Here is a 19,799-nt window from a genome sequence, read left to right as displayed (position 1 = left end):
TATATTATATCATAATATAGAAGTCAAAGGCTTATATGTTTATTTTCCTCTTAATAAAAACATTTTCAGTAATTTATTTTAGAAATTTCTGCATAAACATTTTAAAGGATAAAATGTATCTATACACTTGTGTAGTCTAACTGAAAATTAGTTCATAATTTTCTAAGCACTATTTTGGAAAAAAAAATTCCTTAAAAACTTCCCTACAGATGTAATTTAGTTCCTTTTCAAATTTCTATTTTAAAATAAAACAGATAAAACATAAAATTAAATATCATTATCTATTTACACACTCAATCATACACAGAAAAATTTCACACGAAATGAAGGATACATGTTGCTAAGTGCAAGAAGTTTTACTTTTTGTCAAACAAATATTATACTTACTAATGCTTGTATAATTTTCCATTCAATGTAAGCTGTTAAAGTTTCACTGAAGGATGCTATAAATTTCCTAAAATGAAAATGTCCTTCTGATAGGTATCCCCCCAACAAAATAAGCATTTCTCATTTTATGCTGCCCTCTATTGGTGAAATTTTTTTTAATAATGCATACCACAAGCCTTCTACATGTCTCTCATAAATATCAATATGCATATGGAAAATTATAACTGCTCACAAGATTGGATAGGAAACCATGGTTAAGCAGGCCAGTAAGGAGCAATCAGAAGGACTTTGGATGGAGTGGTATGGATGAGGGAGAACAACCAATGAAGTAATTGGATAACTGAATAAACATAAAGGGATTTGTTCAGTCAATCTTGGCTGAAAGCAGCTATAACCAAACTTGAGGATGGGGAACAGGGTCCAAAACAAAAGTAACTGGTTATTAAGGGAGTTGGGAAATGCATCAATATGAGAGTGTCATAAAGACACCCGAAATAAAAGGCCTTGGTTGGTTATATCTGGTCTGGTCAGCAAAGATGATATGCCACAATGTTAAAGGAAGCCAGTATGTGACATGCTATCAAATGAAGGCCCAAAAGAGAAAATCTAAGGTAAGAAAACACAGATATCTTAACTGAGTTATCCCTTGATATGAGCCACTATGCCAAACTGTTGGACCAACCAAACCCTTGAAATAAAAAGAAAACGGTTAAGAACATACAAGTCTTTCCAGATCAGGAAGAGGATAGAGATGAGAAACAGAAGGAAAGAAAATGGGTGAAAAGCATCCTTGAAGAGCAAGACGTTCAAGGATGTTAATATGAAACTGATACAAAGCCACTCGGTGGTCAACCCACATACCCCAGCCTTGAAGGAATGCATCTGTGAACAGAATTAAATCTGGATAAGGAGGAGAAAGCAGGAAACTCACTGTAATAAGAGCCTTGTCCAACCACCATTTGAGATCGTCCATAATGTAGGAAGGAAGAGTGATAAGAGAATCCAAAGTATCCTAAGCAAGGTTCCATTTGTCATGGAGGACCCACTGAAGTGACCACATTCCCAAAAATAATAGAACCTTGTGAGCAGAAAGTGAAGAAGACAGGGTGTTCTGAAAGACCAGTTCTATGTAACAAAGCCAGAGAGGAGAAGGTTGGAACCATATGAGATGAGTGTTGAAGAAAACAACCAAACGAATGAGGTACTCCAGTTTAATCAAGCAGCCCCATCTGTGCAGTTTCAAAAAAGATCTGATGAGTATGGCAGGCCAATTTCTGTTGGAAATGAGAAAGAAGAAGCCAGTTGTCCACGTAAAAATGAAAGTGCAATTCCAGGGCATGACGATGTAGAGCAAAGTTTCACACCACACAAAAAAATGAGGTATGGGACTAAAGTCAGCCGAAAAGGTATGACATGAAATTGGCACACAATCCCTCAATGGACAAACCAAAGATAAAGATGAGAATGCTCCAAGATTGAAACATGCAGATAAGCATTAGAGACATCCATCTTGATACAAAGATCTAGAGAAAAAGCCCATCAAAAAGTAACATAGAATTCCAGGGTGACTTGGGTGGTGTGAACATACTGTTTAATAAAGGAAAAGTCAATGACTGGCCTCCTTCATGGGAATTACAAACAGGTGGATGTTTGATACTCTGTTGTATGGGAAGGTCTAGTATCACCTCACAAATATGCTGGCATGAAAAGGGATCCTGAGGAGGAGGGAAAAAAAAACATGCACGCTGGATAAGAGAAGATGAGTATGAAATTGGGATAACAAAACCTTCTGAACCCAGGTATTGTATATGATAAAGTTTCACCAATGAATGAAAGCATTCAGATGAGCTCCCACTAAACCTGAACCTACCATTTAGTCACCAGAACTGTTATTTGCACACCATGAGTCATTGTTAAAAATGAACAAACAGTGGTAGTGCGAGAAGAAAGAACATGGAAGGATGGGAAGGAGAGGGTCAGAAGACAGGAATTGGTGTATAGCTCTGCTCCAATTGGGCCACCTGATGAAAAAGAGTGGACTGTTGTTGTACCAAAGTGTCTGTTGGTTCCAAAGACTCCAGAATCGTGTTTGACATCACAACCCAAAAGGTCTTAACAACAAAGAAACCACATTTGCAGGGTAAGAGTTTAAAGGTAAGATGAAGACAGGGTTACTGGGCACCTGTTAGATGAATGGGAGATTCAGGACCTGCTCCCTAAAACAGACAGAATCAAACCCTACAACTGTTGATCTAGGTAAGGACAGTCTGCCCTATGATAATAAAGAAAGGACTGATCCAAAGCCCATGGGTACCAGACATACTAATGCTACCACACAACTGTGAGGTGAAACACACTTAGCATGAATCTAAATATCAGGGGATGAGAGAAAAACTGAATAAAGTTGGGGGCAGAATCATTTGAAAGGGGAAGAACTTGGGTCATAAGAAGTAGAAGCAGTAGACAAAACATCACATAATTGAGAAATAAAATCTGATAATGCTAATGAGAGCTGAACATAATTCTCAGGCAAAGTGTAGGAAGGCAGACTCCATTCAAGGGGAAAAAATGACTGAAATCCTCATAAGCATGGCCAGAATAAAAAAGCTCAGGAAGAAGAGGGGCTACAAGTGGAGATGAAGGCTGTCCAAAATAACACTCAGTTAGCCTGCAAATAAATACAGATACATCCCCTGATGAGTTGCCAGGTCTTGTGGCCTGAAGTATGGCATTAGATGAAGATGACAGTCCTGCAGTGGTAATGTTCACTTCAGAATTCATGCTTGAGATTGTTTTAAACAAGCAAGTGAGAGATCAGGTGGAAAAACACAGGTAAATAAATGCATTCAAAACGAAAGTGAAAATTTCTTGAAAATAAATGAAATAAAGAGCAAGTTAAACTAATGTAAAACACTCTAAATCAGAGCTGAAACTAAAGAAAGATATCTGACTCAAGCACTGCCAAACAAGAAGTAATGGTTTAATAAGGGTGCATAAAGGGTGTGTGTGTTTTCTTATAGCAAAGCTACACCGTCCTATCTGTTGAGTCCACAGAGAAGAATCAAACCCCTGATTTTAGCATTGTAAATCCATAGACTTACTGCTGAACTGGCAGGGGACAGTGAATAGAGGGAGTCCCATGTGATGTGAAGATGGTGCTCTCTTATTATTGATTTGCATGAGAGACATGTTGGAATCTTTTATTTCAATATTTCATAAGGGTCTGTGTGGAAGATTTATGGTATGCATCACATAAAACGTTTGCATATAGTGGGCAGCACAAGAAGGACAAAAGCTGATTTTATGATCAGAGGGAAGTACAATATCAGAAGCACATACATTTCAACATATACAAAAATGCAAACAAATAATGAACTGATGATGACACTACAGGTAAATTACACTCCTTAATAATCAGTAACAGACTTTAGTTTTGAAGACATAAGGCAACAACATCTACCAATACTCAATATTTTATAAAGACTTAATACATCCTTTAGTTTTGAAGACATAAGGCAACAACATCTACCAATACTCAATATTTTATAAAGACTTCCTACAGGATGTAGTAAGTTTTACCCTCATAACAAAGGAAATTTCTAGAAGTTTAAAGTAACTGCTAGTGAAAGTCACAACTGTAATGGGTTAAAAAACATATTCCTACATAATATCTATTTGGATCACCAAGCACTTTTCTGGTGTTGAGTGCACATCTACATATTCAGGGGTTGAAATATTACATTCTCGCATTCTTGAGGAATTTAACTCCAAGGAATTTCATCTTTACAGATGGCTTTCCTGATCAGAAATGCATGGTCTATCCATATCCCTTTATTTATGACTAATGAAAAAAACATATTGCATTGATTTAAAAAAATGCATGAGGATATGCATCTTTACATGAGGGAATGTAATCTTCCTGATAGTTTTTCCTTAAGTGAATGTAATTTTATTTCTATCCTTGATATGATATCTCAACATCTTTTAAAAACAGAAAATTAAACGATTGATTCTGTGATTATCAGTAAGACTGGATTCTTGCTGCACAGACTGGTCATGTTATGAAATATTTATGTAAATACTACATATTAGTGTTTATAAATACAATGATTAGACCATTTATGTACACAGTGATCATTTCATGAAATACTGAGTTTCCACTGAAGCAAAATACTGACCAATAATTATTTTTGATACTGAGGCTTTTTGAAAGGCAGATACATTATTTTTTCTGAAAGTACAAATGTAAACAAAAGTGCACAAGTGTTGAGCAATTCCTTGTGTGACAGAAATTCCCTCATCCAGTGATTTTGCATTCTCATGTATAACGTAACATCTGAGTACAAAATAATTTTGGAAACTGTAACTTAATACATTTGTGAAGTTTTCATTTCCAACAAAAATTACTTAATTATAGAAAACAATACGAAGTATTTAGTCGTACATACTATCATAATGTTTATCAGATCATGCCCATCTCTGTCCAAGTTAAACTACATCTAAATGATTTCTCATATAAAATCCAATAAGATAAAAAAGTTGATTTTATGTTACACTAAGCAATGGGCAAAAAGCATACACAAATAAGGAGGAATGGTAAAACATTCAAATCCAATTTCTATGCTGACCTTCTTTAATTATTCACCATTGCACCATTAAAGGGTTTGTGCACTTCTGCAGTTTTTAGATATCTTTAGCTTCAAAACTCGTTTTGCTATTGGTCACCTGTCCATCAAACAGCCAATTAAAAAAATTTCCTCAATCAGTTCTGGCTTACAGTTTAACATAGGAAATCAAGCAAATATGGTAGGTAGGTAGGTATTTCATGTTTATTGGCTCAAAAGCTACTAGGCTATCTGTGCCAAACAAGATGTAGTAGACTATAATGGTATATGGAAATGAAGGTAAAAATATGTAAAAATCAAAATCTGCCAGGTAAACTGAAACATTAAGTTCAGACTTGCTGTCAGTCACCTGAAATTGGCCTTTCCAGTCCTGGGTTCAGGTCAAAATAAAATTAAAACGTGTAAAAGAAATCATGCTAAAACGGTATATAGTCTTAAATTAAGTTAAAAAGACCAATGGCTCTTAAAAATGTAAAAACATGAGTGAGGCAGCCAGTATCACCTATGATACTGTCAAGAGCAAACCTACCTTAAAACATTGTTTAAAATAGAGTCATTGTTCTTGGTTGTAAGGACAGCATGATAACAACTTCCTCCCTTCGATCTATACAGAAACAAGATGGCCAAAGAGCTAAAGAAGACTTAGTTTAAAAAAGCTTATTATTTTGTTGCTCACTCCAGGTCGACTTGCAACTGGTGTATAGTTAGGTTTTGATAACTGGACCAAAGTCCATGTATAGTGGTAGAGCCAGAGCAGATGGAATTTCCTGCTCTGTCAGCTAGTTCATTCCCACAAATACCAACGTGACTTGGTATCTAAAAAAACTGGACAGAGATATATGGTAGAGAGAGATGGGCCAGTTTGTTTTGGATATTGATAAGAATAGGATGGTAACTAACATGGAGAGATATCAGGGCCAACAGACAGCTGACTGAATCAGCATACATAGTACAATTTATATATTGCATAGTTTCAGTATGATTCAGGGCAAGAGAAATAGCATACAATTCGGCAGTGAACACAGACACTGCAGAGGGGATTCTGTGTACTACAACAAAACTGTAACAAACCATGGCAGAGCCTACAGTCACCTGATATTGAACCATCTGTATATATGGGAATGGATAGATCGTTTGAAAGATGTTCAGCAAATAAAGAGCGATATTTCCAATCAGGAGTATCTGACTTCCTCAGACGACTCAAAGATAGGTCACAGTTGGGGATAGTAATTAGCCATGGTGGAAGAGGCCGATCTGTGGATACTGCTATGCTATTCAAAGATAAATTTAATTTTTCTGATTGTGCCTGGATTCGAAGGCTAAAAGGAACAATGGCAGATCTTCGATCATAAAAAATCGTGGCCCACTGAGGATGGAAAACACAAACCCAAGTAAGATGCCGTGGTAAAGATCAAAGCATACATAAGAGATAGTTGCAAACGGCAAATATAAAAGAGGGGGTTAATGAAACTCCACATACAAACTTTGGACTGGAGAAGTATGGAAGGTCTCCATACAAAGCTGAAGTTCTTGATGGTGAACAGGATCCAACGTTTTCAGTGCTGAGGTTCTGGTAGATCCATAAACCATAGACCCATAGTCAAGCTTGGATCGGATAAGAGTACGATAAATTTTAAGCATGGAGTATTGACCCGCTCCTGAAGAGGCAGAACAGAGGTTATGGAGGATGTTCAGTGCTCTTATGCATTTGACACAAAGTTGCTTGATATGGGAAATAAAGTTTAATTTACAGTTAAATATAAGACCTAAGAACTTTGCCTCAGGGATGACAGGAAGTACAACATCATCAATACAAAGTTCTGGATCTGGATGAATACTCCTTTGGCAGCAGAAATGTACACAAACAGTTTTAGGGAGAGAAAGTTGAAAACCATTTCCTGTGGTCTACTGAAGTGTATGATTAATTGCACTTTGTAGCTGTTGCTCAATAAACCTCCTATTTGATGACTGACATGAGATGTGAAAGTCATCAATGAAAAGACCACTTGCAACTGTAGGGGTAGCTGTTCACTGATGGCATTAATCTTTATAATGAAAAGTGTGACACTCAGAACACAGCTCTGGGACTGTTTTCTTGAGGGAAGAAAGGGGAAAGTTGAGCCCACATGGACCTGGAATCGGCAGTTCATTAAAAAATGCTTAATAAAGAGTGGCAAATTGCCATGCAATCCGTATGAGTGAAGTTCTTGCAAGATGCCATATCTCCATGTTGTATCAGAAGATTTCTCTAAAAAAAACAACAACCAAGATGTTGCTTCAAAAAGGCTTCTCTGACTGATGTTTTAAGGCAAATTAAGTGGTCTATTGTGGAGTGTTGTCTTTGGAATCCACACTGAGTGGGTGAGAGAAGGTTGTTTGATTAAAGGAACCAAACAAGAAAAGCATTAATCATCCTCTCCAAGGTCTTACTGAGACAACTCGTCAAAGCAATGGGGCGGTAATTCGAAGGAATCTTTGTATCCTTCCCAGGTTTAAGAATATGGAGTACAATAGCCTGATGCCAAGCATCAGGGAAAACATTCTCCTGCTATGTCCAGTTAAAGACAGCCAGAAGAGTAGTAAGAGAGGCAGGAGAAAGGTGGCATAGCATTTCTTAATGTATATTATCAGGTCCAACTGATGTATTGAAGTGCAAGTTTGAGTTCCACCAGTGTAAGAGGGCGACTGTAGTCATAGGGATAATCAGTCGAAAAGGAAAGGGGCAGATGTTCAACTCGTGTTTTAATAGCTAGGAAGGAAGGGGATGACCTTGAAGAGCTAGATACATAAGAGAAACATTCACCAAAAGTATTGGCAATGTTCTGAGCATTAGCAACTTCATGGCCATTGAATATTAAAGTAGAGAGGGGGGCAGAAGTACAGTAATGACAGAAAGTGTTTGTACCCCTGCGTCGTGAGTAGTTTTTTTCTCATAACTTAAAAAGTATCACAATTAGGATAATGAAAGTATAGTATATTATAAATATTATACTAACACACATCTACATAAATTTTTATGTAAACTGAACGACAAGGAAACTGTTTATAAACAAATAATCAAACATAGGAGGGACAGAAAGTGTTCAAACGTCTACTTTAATGGTCAGTTGTTTAGCCTTTCAGGTGAATTACTTAGTGCAATCTCTCCTCATAGCCCTCCATGATCGTTTGACAGTACTCGAATGGTATTTTCTTCCATTCTTCTTTACAGAAGGCCTCCAACTCTTGCAAGTTATTCGGATGATGCTGATGAACCCTGGTCTTCAACTCGTGCCAAACATTTTCAATTGGGTTGAGATTGGGTGACTGCAATAGCCACTCCAGAATGCTTATATGGTTCCTCTGCAACCAGGATTCACATATTTGGATGTGTGCTTAGGGTCATTGTCCTGCTGGAAAATCCAACAACGCCCAAGCTGCAAGTTCTGAGCATCATTCTTGATATAAGTGCCTAATATATCCATGTACTCTTCTATTTTCATGATTCCGTTGACGCGGTGAAAGCTGTCTATACCAGAAGAGCTGAAGAAACCTCACAGCATGATCGAGCCACCTCTGTGTTTAACTGTAGGGATGGTGTTCTTTGAAAGATTTTGTTTCCCCTTCTTATGGAAAATATTGCGAACATCATTGTGACCGAAAAGCTCGATTTTAGTCTCGTCTGACCAAAGAATACTCTTCCAATAGGAAAAGGGTTTATCTTCATGCTTTCATGCATACCTCAATTGTGCTTCTAAATGAACAGGCTTTAAATATGGAGTTCTATGAGGATGGCATGCTTTGAACCCAGAAGATTGTAACATGTTCATAACTGTAGAGGTGCTTACTTCAATTCCAGTTTCCCTTACCAGTTTCTGTATGTCATTACGTGTTAAACGAGGGTTCCTACTAACTTCTCTGAGAACCTTCCTCTTGGTTCTCTCTGGAATTTTGGTGGGACATCCAGAACGAGGGAGGTTAGCAGATGATCCTGTAAGCTTAAACTTGGCAATTATGCTTTGAACAATTTCGGGCACATTAAGTTACCGGAAAGAGACACACGAGACTTGTATTTTACAATAAATCGGTTTTTTAAATCACTGGACAGTTGTTTCCTGTTCGCAGATAAGCAGATAATGACGAAGACAATGCTAAATTGCCAGAAGTAAGTTTTTTGTTGGGTAAATTCCAATAATTATGAACTCAGCATCTAGTTCTGAAATGGTATAATGTAGTTTATTTGCTAAACTAAACAAACTTTTACAGGAATATCAGTTTTTTTCACATGTTCTGAAATGTATGAACACTTTCTGCTCCTCCTACTTTTGGTTATTTGTTTATAAATGGTTTAGTTGTCATTTAATTTACATAAAAATTTATGTAGATGCGTGTTAGTATAATATTTATAATATATTATACGTCTATTAGCCTAATCGTGATACTTTTTACGTTTTGAGCAAAAAACTACTTGGGACGAAGGGGTACGAACACTTGCTGTCGTAACTGTTTTCCATCCACTCGCTTTCTGGATCTTGTCCCATATGACTTTTGAACCAGTGGTTGAAGAAATGCTGGAGGTATATTTAATCCAAGATTCTTTCCGGCTTTGGCGTTTAACTTGCCGAGCTTGTGAAAAAGTTAGCTGAAATACAATGCGGTTTTTAAGTGTGGGATATCTACGAAATTTATCCCAAGCACATTTCTGAGCTTTTTGTGTTGTAGAAGGAGCAGAATTCCACCAAGGGCAGAGATGCTGTGGGAAAAGTGTCGAAGTTTTGGGGATGCACTGAGCAGCTGCTTGGACAATACAGTTAGTTACTGCTGTTACACAATCACCTATCGATGATTTACTTAAGGTGCCAGGATCAAGTTCCAAAAGAGCAGTGAAAGAGGGCCAGTTAACCTGGCCGAATTTCCACTGAGGTACATGGGTCAGGTGGGACTGACCACAGCCAATCCCTCTTAATATGATAAAAAAATTATCACTACTCCATAGATTGATGTCAACCTTCCAAGAAAAGTAAATGAAAAGTGAAGGGGAGCAGATAGAAAGATCTATAGTAGTAAATGACTGACTGGGTGCATGAAAATAAGTGTAAGAGCCAGTATTGAAGTGAGACAGGTCGTGGTTCAGGAGCATATGCTCAATAGCACAATCTCTCACATCAATACTAGAACCACCCAAGAAGGGATTGTGCCTATTAAGATCCTCCAAAAGTAAAAAGGAGGTTGGCAGTTGCTCAATGAGGGCATCAATGTCTGAGGGATAATAACTTTTTCCAGGGTTAAGGTACAGAGAGTAAACAGTGATGGTATGACCCAAGGAGATACAAATGGCTACAGCCTCCAAAGGTGTATTCAATGACAAGGACAGAGTGGGTACATGCTGATTAACCAGCAGTGCTACTTCCCCATGTCCTTGTTCTTCACATAACCTGTCATTTCAGTATAAGGAGTATTGTCGAACTGTGACTGTATTAGTAGGTTTTAAAAATGTTTCCTGCAAAGAATGACATTTGGGATAATAAAAGTCAATCAAATCCTTAATGTCATTCAGATTTGATTGAAAACCTTGACAGTTCCATTAGATTAGCATGGCCATTTTTATTTATTTTGGAGGAGAATATGGCACGGAGACCTTCTGTTTGAGACTGCACTTTTTTCTTTACTGGATGTGGGTTGGTCACTCTATAGCAATCCTGCTCTGGATCGAGTAGGCAGGTCGGAGTTTGTAGGCAAATGTTCCAGTGACTGAGAACATGAATGAATGGGTTGTTTAATTTTTGGGGTGTCAAGAGAGGAAGACCTATGGAAACACCTGGGCTTGAACAAGGTGAAGTTGGGCAATGATTGGAAGATGTGGTAGGAACAGAGATATAAGGAGATACTGATTTGTTAACTTTGTTGATTTTGGAGGGTACTAGATTAAGATGCTCTGTTAAGGATTCTGTAGGAGGCATGGGAAGATCTGTTTGAGCTCCTACTGTAGTAGTGGAATGGATAACAGCAGCATAAGTTCAAGATGGAATTGGGAATAGTAATTTCTGAGCCTCTGGGTAAGTAATATTGTGAACTGTCTTTAGATGTACTTCTCTTCCACACATTTAGGGCAAGAAGCAAAATAGAAGGATGTGGACCATTACAGTTAACACATTGCGGTTCTAGTTGGCATTCAAAAGCATCATGGTCTTTACCAGCACAACGAGCACATGTTAAGGAACCATGGCGAGATGTTTTCGAGTAACCAAATTGTTGACAATGAAAACATCTAACAGGGTTAGGAATATAAGGCCGTACCTTACAATTCAGATATCCTGCCTTGATTATGGTAAGAGGATGTGATGTTGCAAATATTAATATTAAAACATTTGTCGGCTCCATACTCCGTCTCTATGAGCAAAAATTTGGTGCACTGCTGTAACACCTTGGCTGATGAAACCTGCAAGGATCTCCGACTCAGGAATGGTCTTTAAATCCCTCTCAACTATAACTCCTCTAGAAGAATTCAAAGTAGAATGAGGAGTAACCTCAATGGGTATATCCACTATGGCCTTCGACTTCAAGAGAAGTTTGGAATGTTGTGATGAAGTTGTTTCCACTAAAATGTCCCCAGACCTTCATTTATTTACTGATTTAGGTGAGCCAGAAGTCCCTTTTAAACCTTTCTGAATAAAAAATGGAGACATCTGCCCTAAGGGTTTTTTAAGTTAAATAATGTATAATTAAAAATCACAGGACAGATTGAAGTTGTGAGTTTGACCTACAGAGTCATCAATGAGCAGTTGTTTGCTTGTAGTTGGATTTTTCTCTTTGCTGTCATGCTTGTTTATTTTTTTTTATTTGAGGGGTATCCATAATAAAAAAAGAATATTTCGGTGCCCACTGACCCCACATACCACGGAGCCCTATGAGGGGACTCACTACAGTGCCATATAAGGTCACTGCAGCGATACTGAGGTTTTTTGAGCACTATACCTGAACACCAGTATCAGACATAACACCCATTATAGCAAATATGGTAATCTCATTTTGTGTTTACTAATGTTATTATCTGTAGTATCTTTATACCACCTCCTAATATTTTTATTCTTAAATTTTAATGAACTGGGTGGATGGCCAATTTCAATAAAAATAGCAAAAAACATATCAAATGGCACTAAATTTTCATCCTTGATCTTTCCTCAAAAATATTTCAGAATGAATATTTGGTTATATTGTAAAGTGTATTTAGTAAATTCATGAAGAAACATTTTTTAAATCCTTTCAAATTTCAATTTCTACATAGCTCCAAATACTTTTTAAAGAATGTTTCTGCCCATCCCAAAGTGTATGGTTATAACTGCTAAAATACTACTATACCTTGAGAATATAATTATTCATGTTTCATTTTACATGTAATTTTCTTTTCTGTTAGTGGTTTCTTTACCACATCCCTTCACTGCCATTTTTTGGGATGTCACAGTGTGTGGTCTGAAGTCTGAACTACATTACTAAAGAAGTTCAGCTAATGTCTTGAATACAGCACATTACACATTATTCATATCACTGTAGAGTAAATAAACTGGTTTGAGTACTAATGTATAGTTTTTTTCAAGAGACCGACTAACAGAAACTTAAAACACGGTGAATAAAGAAATACAATGGAAAACTTGGGCAATTTACAAACAAACCACAAAACTGCAATCTTTTTTCAGTCCTTTTAGACATTGAATTTAGTTTCTGAAAATGATTTTTGTTAAATTTCTTTGTAAGTAACAAAAGAATATGTTTCTAAACTGAAAGTCGATTTCCAAAAATACTTTCCTCCACTGTAATACAGTTATTTCTGAATTACTAGGTTTTCCATTCTTTGCCCAAAAAAACATGCTCCAGTCTTTTATACCCAGCTCAAATGCCTTAGACAAATTCTAATTTGTAAAATTCTCTATCAATTTTAATGGACCCTCTATCTAGGTATGTAACTATCTCATTCATATAATATAATCACTTTCTTAAGACATAAACCAGCTTTTAGTGGGGAGGTAGGGTGGGAAACTATCAGTAGACATTAGTATTACTGGGAATACATTTTCAGTTTAGTTAGTTGTTAACTTCCAAAACATACTTACCATCCACTGACAATACAGCTAGAATCTCACACTGAGAAAGAGGAGGGGCCAATGCAGGCATAATTTATACAGAAAGTGTCTGTATGGAACAGGAGTGTACTAAGATATAAATGGTACAAAAGTGGGAAACCATACTTCATTCAGAACAGGTATGCTCTTCACCTGGAACAAAGTTTTTATATCAAAGGTGGAATAGAATATGAGTAATCATCAGTACAAGCCAGCCCCAACCAGATAGGTTTCACAACTTAGGATTAGAATTGAGAGGTTGTGGTACCTATGTTTCATATTGGTAGCTGGGGTTATCAGATTGCAATGTTTATATATATATATACTGTAATTGTATCCCATCCTGTACCCACAGAGTAATGCATTTCACATCATTGGGATAATGAAGAGAAAGTAAGCAACACCAAAGTGGCCAAACTTTCTCCTCCACCTGAAGAAGTCCAAAAGGCAACATCCTAGGCTTAGAATAATGGGGTTGGATATGCCATAATCAAGCAAAGGAAAAAAAGGAATCCAGTCTGGAATTATGAACATTCGTTCTCTAAGCAAGTGGAAAAGGAGTATTTTGCTTGCCTATGGAATTATGGAGAGAATGCAGAAACAGTGCTCAACCAAAGACCGAGGATAGGACCACTTTACATTTAGAATTACGTGAAGATAGTAAACCTCCTTCCAAGAACAATATACAAAAGTTACAGTTATCAAAACGAAAGGCCATGCACTCCTCATATGAATAGCTTCATGTCAAATCTGAACAGAAATAACGAGTAAGCTTCCATAGAGGCTGGTCCCACCCCTACTGACATCTGTGAAAAACATCCAGGGACCAGAATAAGAGGGTCCCCAACTTTGCCCTCTTCTCATGAGTGGAGGAACACACTTGAACACTCTTGACAAAAAGCCTCTGTCTGCCATTATCATTAGTAACTTACTTTAAATTTCATTCCTTTTAGGGCAGTCTGGTAAATAAATTAGAGAAGAAGTGGTGCCTAGAGAAAAAATGATACATTTCTCACACTAGAAGAAATTAAGAATTGTTGAATATTACTTTATAAAATTAAAACTTGTATACCATTAAAATGTGTATTATTAGCTATTAAAACATGAAAAAAGTAGTTTAATAAAATTTAGAATACAACTCGCTAAAGACCTCGATACATGTACAGTAAAAGATGCACAGAGAGAGAGTGATAAGACCAAGGTTAGAGTTATTAAAGTTCTGGCCAATATATTAACAACTGACACCCTTCTCCAAGTCTAGATAAAATCTTACAATAATCTCAAAGATTTAAAAAAATACAGATTTTCTTCAAAAGCCAAAAATATCATGTCTATATAACATTTGACTTCTTTTTTATACAGAATTTGAATCTTTAAAGGATAACTTTAAAAATGTTATTTACCTTACAGAATAATCTAAATCAAAACATTTTCCATGTAGATCTTCATTCACCTGATTAACTTCTTGCTGCAGAATGAAAAGAAAAATAGAAATTGAAATGAATATTCGATGGGAAAAGAGAAAATAATGGGACAATTGTATAAATGTTTTCATATTCAGCCATGCATGGAAATGAGGGCTGTATCCATTAATTGTTTGATATTTATTTTACTGGCTATAACTAACTGATTAGAATGAACCAAGACAAGCATATTCTGACTCTTCAGTTACTAATATATCAAATAATAATGGAATAAAATTATTTTGATATCTGCAGATAATCCTACTTTTTGGTTATTATTTTCACACTCCCATCTCTTGCAAATTGCAGAAAGTGTTCTCACACTTTCTGAATATAATAGTCTTAGTATTTTTAAGTTCATCAAAACTCCTCTATCTTCATGAAATATATTTTTTTATTAGTTTTATAAATCAGACAATAAGCAAAATGTTAAAATCTAGGCACTATGCTTAAACACTTTTAAAGACTAAGAAACTTATTATAAACATTATTTCCTTGTTATCCTTGTGTGAAACAAACCACAATATACATAGAAAAAAATTAAAAAGTTATCACACTCAGAAAATAATGTAACTTAGAACTTTTTTCTTTCAATTAATTTATTGTTAAGGCTTAGTTAGTAATTCACTGTTATGTAAATAAATATTGTATGCTGTGGCTGGCAAGTATTCATGATTATGAAATCTGTTATGTGCTGATGACAAAAACCAATTATATTTAAGATGTTGAATATTTTTCAGTCACAATCAGAGTTTTCAAGGGTCAAAACTTGCTAAGTGGATACTGTTCTAGGCCACCTATTTAGATGAATAATTTCACTGAGAAATTGCATAACGAGGTCATTGTTGTTACTATTAAGGATAGTGAAGCAATAACCAGAGGTGGTTTTAAAGTTTAGCTAAAGATACTGGGATTGTGTGGAGTCGAGTAGTGATGGAGAAATGTTTATTATAATTCAGCATGAGTTTTTTTACACCAAGTGGTCAGAGCTGGACAATATACCAGTTGAATTGTATTAACATCTCATGGTATACGAAGGGAAAAACAGTAGTTTAATAAGTTCTTTAATTTGATAACCACTAATAAATGAAAGCAAACATCAATTTCAGAGACATTTCCTGGAGTTTTTCTCGTATAAGTGTTGCAGCAAACAGTGGAAACAGATTACTTAGTTATGCCACAATCTATCAGGATACAAAAAGTGCCTAAATACACACTTGATAAAATATGTTTCAGAAAATTACTGAATATGACTGATAGCATATAGCAACTGTACAATCAAAAGTATTTTCCAGAAACTGCTATATTGTAACCTTTGGATAACAAATGTCATGAACAAGTTGCACAGGAGCTGACTAATATTTAATTATTTACTTGCACCACTGATTTTTGGTACAAAGAACAGTTTTAGCATACATTATGTTCTTAATGGGTAGCTTTTTGTGGAGCATAGTCATTTGGGTTCAACACCTGTTACAAATAATTATTTCTTCAATACCAGGTTATAAGCTTTGAATAAGCATACAAGCCACCAACTTTAAGAGGTTTACAATTGGAATAAATAAATTCACCAAGAGGTGAGACAATTTTAAAATGAAAACAAAATAAAATTTATTAACAAATATTCATATATTCATTCATGAGAACTATGTTGGAACAAATCAACATGAATACAATCAAACTCTTCATTTCAACTTGCTAAATGCTTGTTAATTAACCTCTTGATTACATTCTTAAGCATTGGCACAACAATACAGATAATCAATTAAGTTCGCTTGGGATATTCTCTCAGACATAGTTTTGTCTGGCTAATTTTAATAATAATTCTTCTAGAATGTCTCTTAATAACTTTATAACATCTTCGATTAATTTTATTAAATCAGTGCAAGTAACATTTAATACTTTTCTTCTCCAACACATTATGCATGGTATGATAAATTATGTTGCTAGGCTATACAGGGTAGCATTAATACTTACAATGAGTTTGTGCATTGAACATTTTTTAGACTCTGAAGTGCAGTGGTCAATCTTACAATTTGTGGTCCTTAGGAGATCTGTCTCCTTAACTGAAAACATGATACTTTATACATCCTTTTCCATAATCACACAGTAAGTTTAGTAGACCATCTTCACAAGTAATTGTTCAACATGATTGGTATACTCTCAACTCTCTTGTAAAAACCAAAATTTTTTTGTTAATTGGTTTATGCAAAACTAATACAAACCAACTAACTTTGGTCATTTTGCAAGTATTCCTCCATTTGAACTACTGTAAAAAGTTACATTATTTCTTATTTTTTATCAAACTTCCATTCATTTGGTTTTTTCTATGAATGCTTATTGCTTTCTTCTAACAAAGCACATGTTTGGTGCTGTTATGCATAAGTTTGAATTTCTACTTCTCAAATTACACTCTGGAATGTATTTTTATCTAACTCACATAATGTATAACAAATTTGTATCCCATTTATATGGCAATGTAGATAAACTTTTTTTATTATTTTCTGCTGTGAACTAACACTAAGAAATTCAAGGGCCAGTAGAGAACTAAGCGAGTAAGCATAAATAGTGCAGTTTGAGTACTGCTTAACTTCTATGTGATCCAGGGCAAGAGAAATAGCATACAGTTCAGCAGTGAACACAGAAGCTGTAGAGGGGATTTTGTGCACAACCACTGAACCACAACAAACCATGGCATAACCCACACAGTCACCTGATTTCGAAACATCTGTACAAATCGGAATGGAAGGATAGTTCAAAAGATGTTCAGCAAATAACAGACTGTATTTCCAATTAGGAGTGTCTACTTTTCTCAGACGACTTAAAGATAGATCACATCTGGGGACTGTAATAAGCTATGGTGGGATGGGCTGACCAGTGGATACAACAATGCTATCCAAGGACAGACCCAATTCATCTAACTGTACCTGGATACGAAAACCAAAAGGAGCAATGGATGATCATCTGTTCTGAAAAAGTATGGCCTAATAAGGAAGGAAAACACAACCCCAAGTTGGATGCTTCAGTATGAAATGATGTTTCAAAGCATACAGTAAAGACAGATAAAAATAGAAGAGGTGCAAAGAAGTTTCATGAGACCTTATGTATAAGCTCTGAACTGGAGAAGTGCGGAAAGCCCCGGTGCAGAGCCAAAGTCCTTAATGATGAATGGGGTCCAGCATATTCAAGGCCGAGGTTCTGGCAGAGCCATAGACCAGTGATCCATAGTCGAGTTTCGATTGAATAAGAGCACGATATATCTTTAGCATAGAACATCGATCCACTCCCCAAGTGGTGGAAGAGAGGACATGGAGGATGTAAAGTGCTCTTGTTCATTTGATCTGTAGCTGCTTAATGTGTGGTTTAAAGGTCAGCTTACAATCAAAGATAAGCCCCAAGAAACTTTGTCTCAGGGACCACAGGCAGCACAACTTCACAGATATGGAGTTCAGGATCAGGGTGAATACCTCATTGGCAGCAAAAGTGCATGCAAACGGTTTTAGATAGAGAGAAAATTTAGGGCAAGAACAAAAGTAGGACCAGTGAAAGCCATTGCAATTGATGCAATGAGGTCTGTTTCATACTCATAGGCATCATATTCCTTGCCACCACAATGATCACACATCAAGGAACCATAATATAACGTCTTTGAGTGACTGAACCACTGACACTGGAAATATCTGAGAGGGTTTGGAATGTATGACTGTACCTTTCAATTAAGATAGCCTGCCTTGATGGTGGCAGGTTGATGTGGTGATGTAAATGTCAGAATGAGGACACTGGTCAGCATAATAATTCCATCTTTGCAAGTGGAGATATGCCTCACTGCATAAACTCCTTGGGTGGAGAAACCAATGAGAATCTCCGACTTGGGGAAGTTCTTCAAATCCCTCTCAATAACAGTAAAGACAGATACAAACAGCAGAGGTGCAAAGAAGGTTCATGAGACTGAAAGAGAATGTAGTATCATGTCACGCAGATAGATAATGGGTAGGTTTGCTTGAAATAAAAATGCATCTCTACCTAGGAAATTCCAGCAGTAACCATGTTTGAAAGTTAGGAGAGAAAAGGATAAACAAACCAATGTGGAAGACATGTGAGTGTGGGTCTCCTGTAAAAATCCTGCAGTGGAATAGTGAATAGTCTCACCTAAAAGGTTAGGTTTAACTAGAGTCTGAAATATTGGACCTAGAAAAATCTCACCAGAAAATAAAGGTTGAGCCTTCAAAATGCATTAAAGATCAAATTTTTGAGGGACTAAAAAGGAATGTCTGCTTGGTAATAAGCCAAAGAAAAAAATCCAAAGCTCCAGGGGGATGAGGCATTCTGGATCCTGCACGTAATTGGTCGTGGAACTGGTCAACATGGACTTTGACGTCTGGAGTGGATTGGGAACAAGATATTCTGACAGAGAAGCAGTGCATAAAAGAGAAAATGTGGGTCAAAGAAGACAGGTAATACAAAAAAAACATAATGTAAAATCATGTCCACAATGAATGAGAAAAGTCATGCAGCATCCACAGGTGACATACAGGATTACACAGCATAAGATGGGGAGAAGAAAAAGTTCATCTGGAAAAGGAGGATCTTGTGCAGGTTTGAAAGAACCCAGTTATCTCATGTAGTCTTCATGTTCTCATTGAACTAAGGCCAAGATCTCAGTTAAAAGTGTAGAATTTTTAGCTTGAGAAATTATATTAATAGTCGTGTTAACTGTAACACAAAATTTCAAATTCATGGTTCATTCGAGATCATTTCACCAAATTAAATATAGCTTGGCATAACTAGGTGATTAGGACAATTGACTTGCAATCTGTGGGTCATGGGTTTGAATTCTCATCCCAATAAAAATATTTGCACTTTCAACAATGAGGATGTTATAATGTTACAATCAATCTCACTATTTGTTGGTAAAAGAAGAGCCCTAAAATTGGTAGTAGATGGTGATGACTAACTCTGCAAAATTTCAAAGACAAAAACAAAAGAATAGAGTTAAGGTTACTTCAACTCAAACTGTAGTATAAATGCTGAACTAAGTCAAATTACTACTTCAAGAAACAATGCAAAAAATGATGCAAAGGTGATAAAAAGCAAAATTAAAAAATATCTGAACATAAATGACAAGTGAAGGTTAGTGTGAGTAGTAGAGAACAAGTAATCTGCGACAAGAGAGTGTCACACTTCCATTTGTGAAAAGTTGCTGCATGTTTATTTATAAGCAAAGAAGA

General features: G+C 36.2%; 1 protein-coding gene across 9 annotated transcripts in view; it reads right to left on the bottom strand.

Moving 5' to 3' along the window:
• Positions 1-19,799, bottom strand: part of LOC143257034 (BLOC-1-related complex subunit 8-like) — a 39,103-nt gene that overhangs the window by 4,523 nt on the left and 14,781 nt on the right. For all 9 annotated transcript variants that reach the window (XR_013031667.1, XM_076515187.1, XM_076515142.1 and 6 more), the window contains one exon: positions 14,512-14,576. Coding sequence is in view for 8 of the 9 variants with exons in the window: in XM_076515187.1 (XP_076371302.1) it covers positions 14,512-14,576 (65 nt within the window). In the remaining variant the exon portion in view is untranslated. The remainder of the gene's footprint in view (positions 1-14,511; positions 14,577-19,799) is intronic.

This window comes from Tachypleus tridentatus, chromosome 1 (genome assembly GCF_004210375.1).
Source record: "Tachypleus tridentatus isolate NWPU-2018 chromosome 1, ASM421037v1, whole genome shotgun sequence".
NCBI lineage: Eukaryota > Metazoa > Arthropoda > Merostomata > Xiphosura > Limulidae > Tachypleus > Tachypleus tridentatus.
This window is presented reverse-complemented; position numbering and strand designations above follow the sequence as displayed.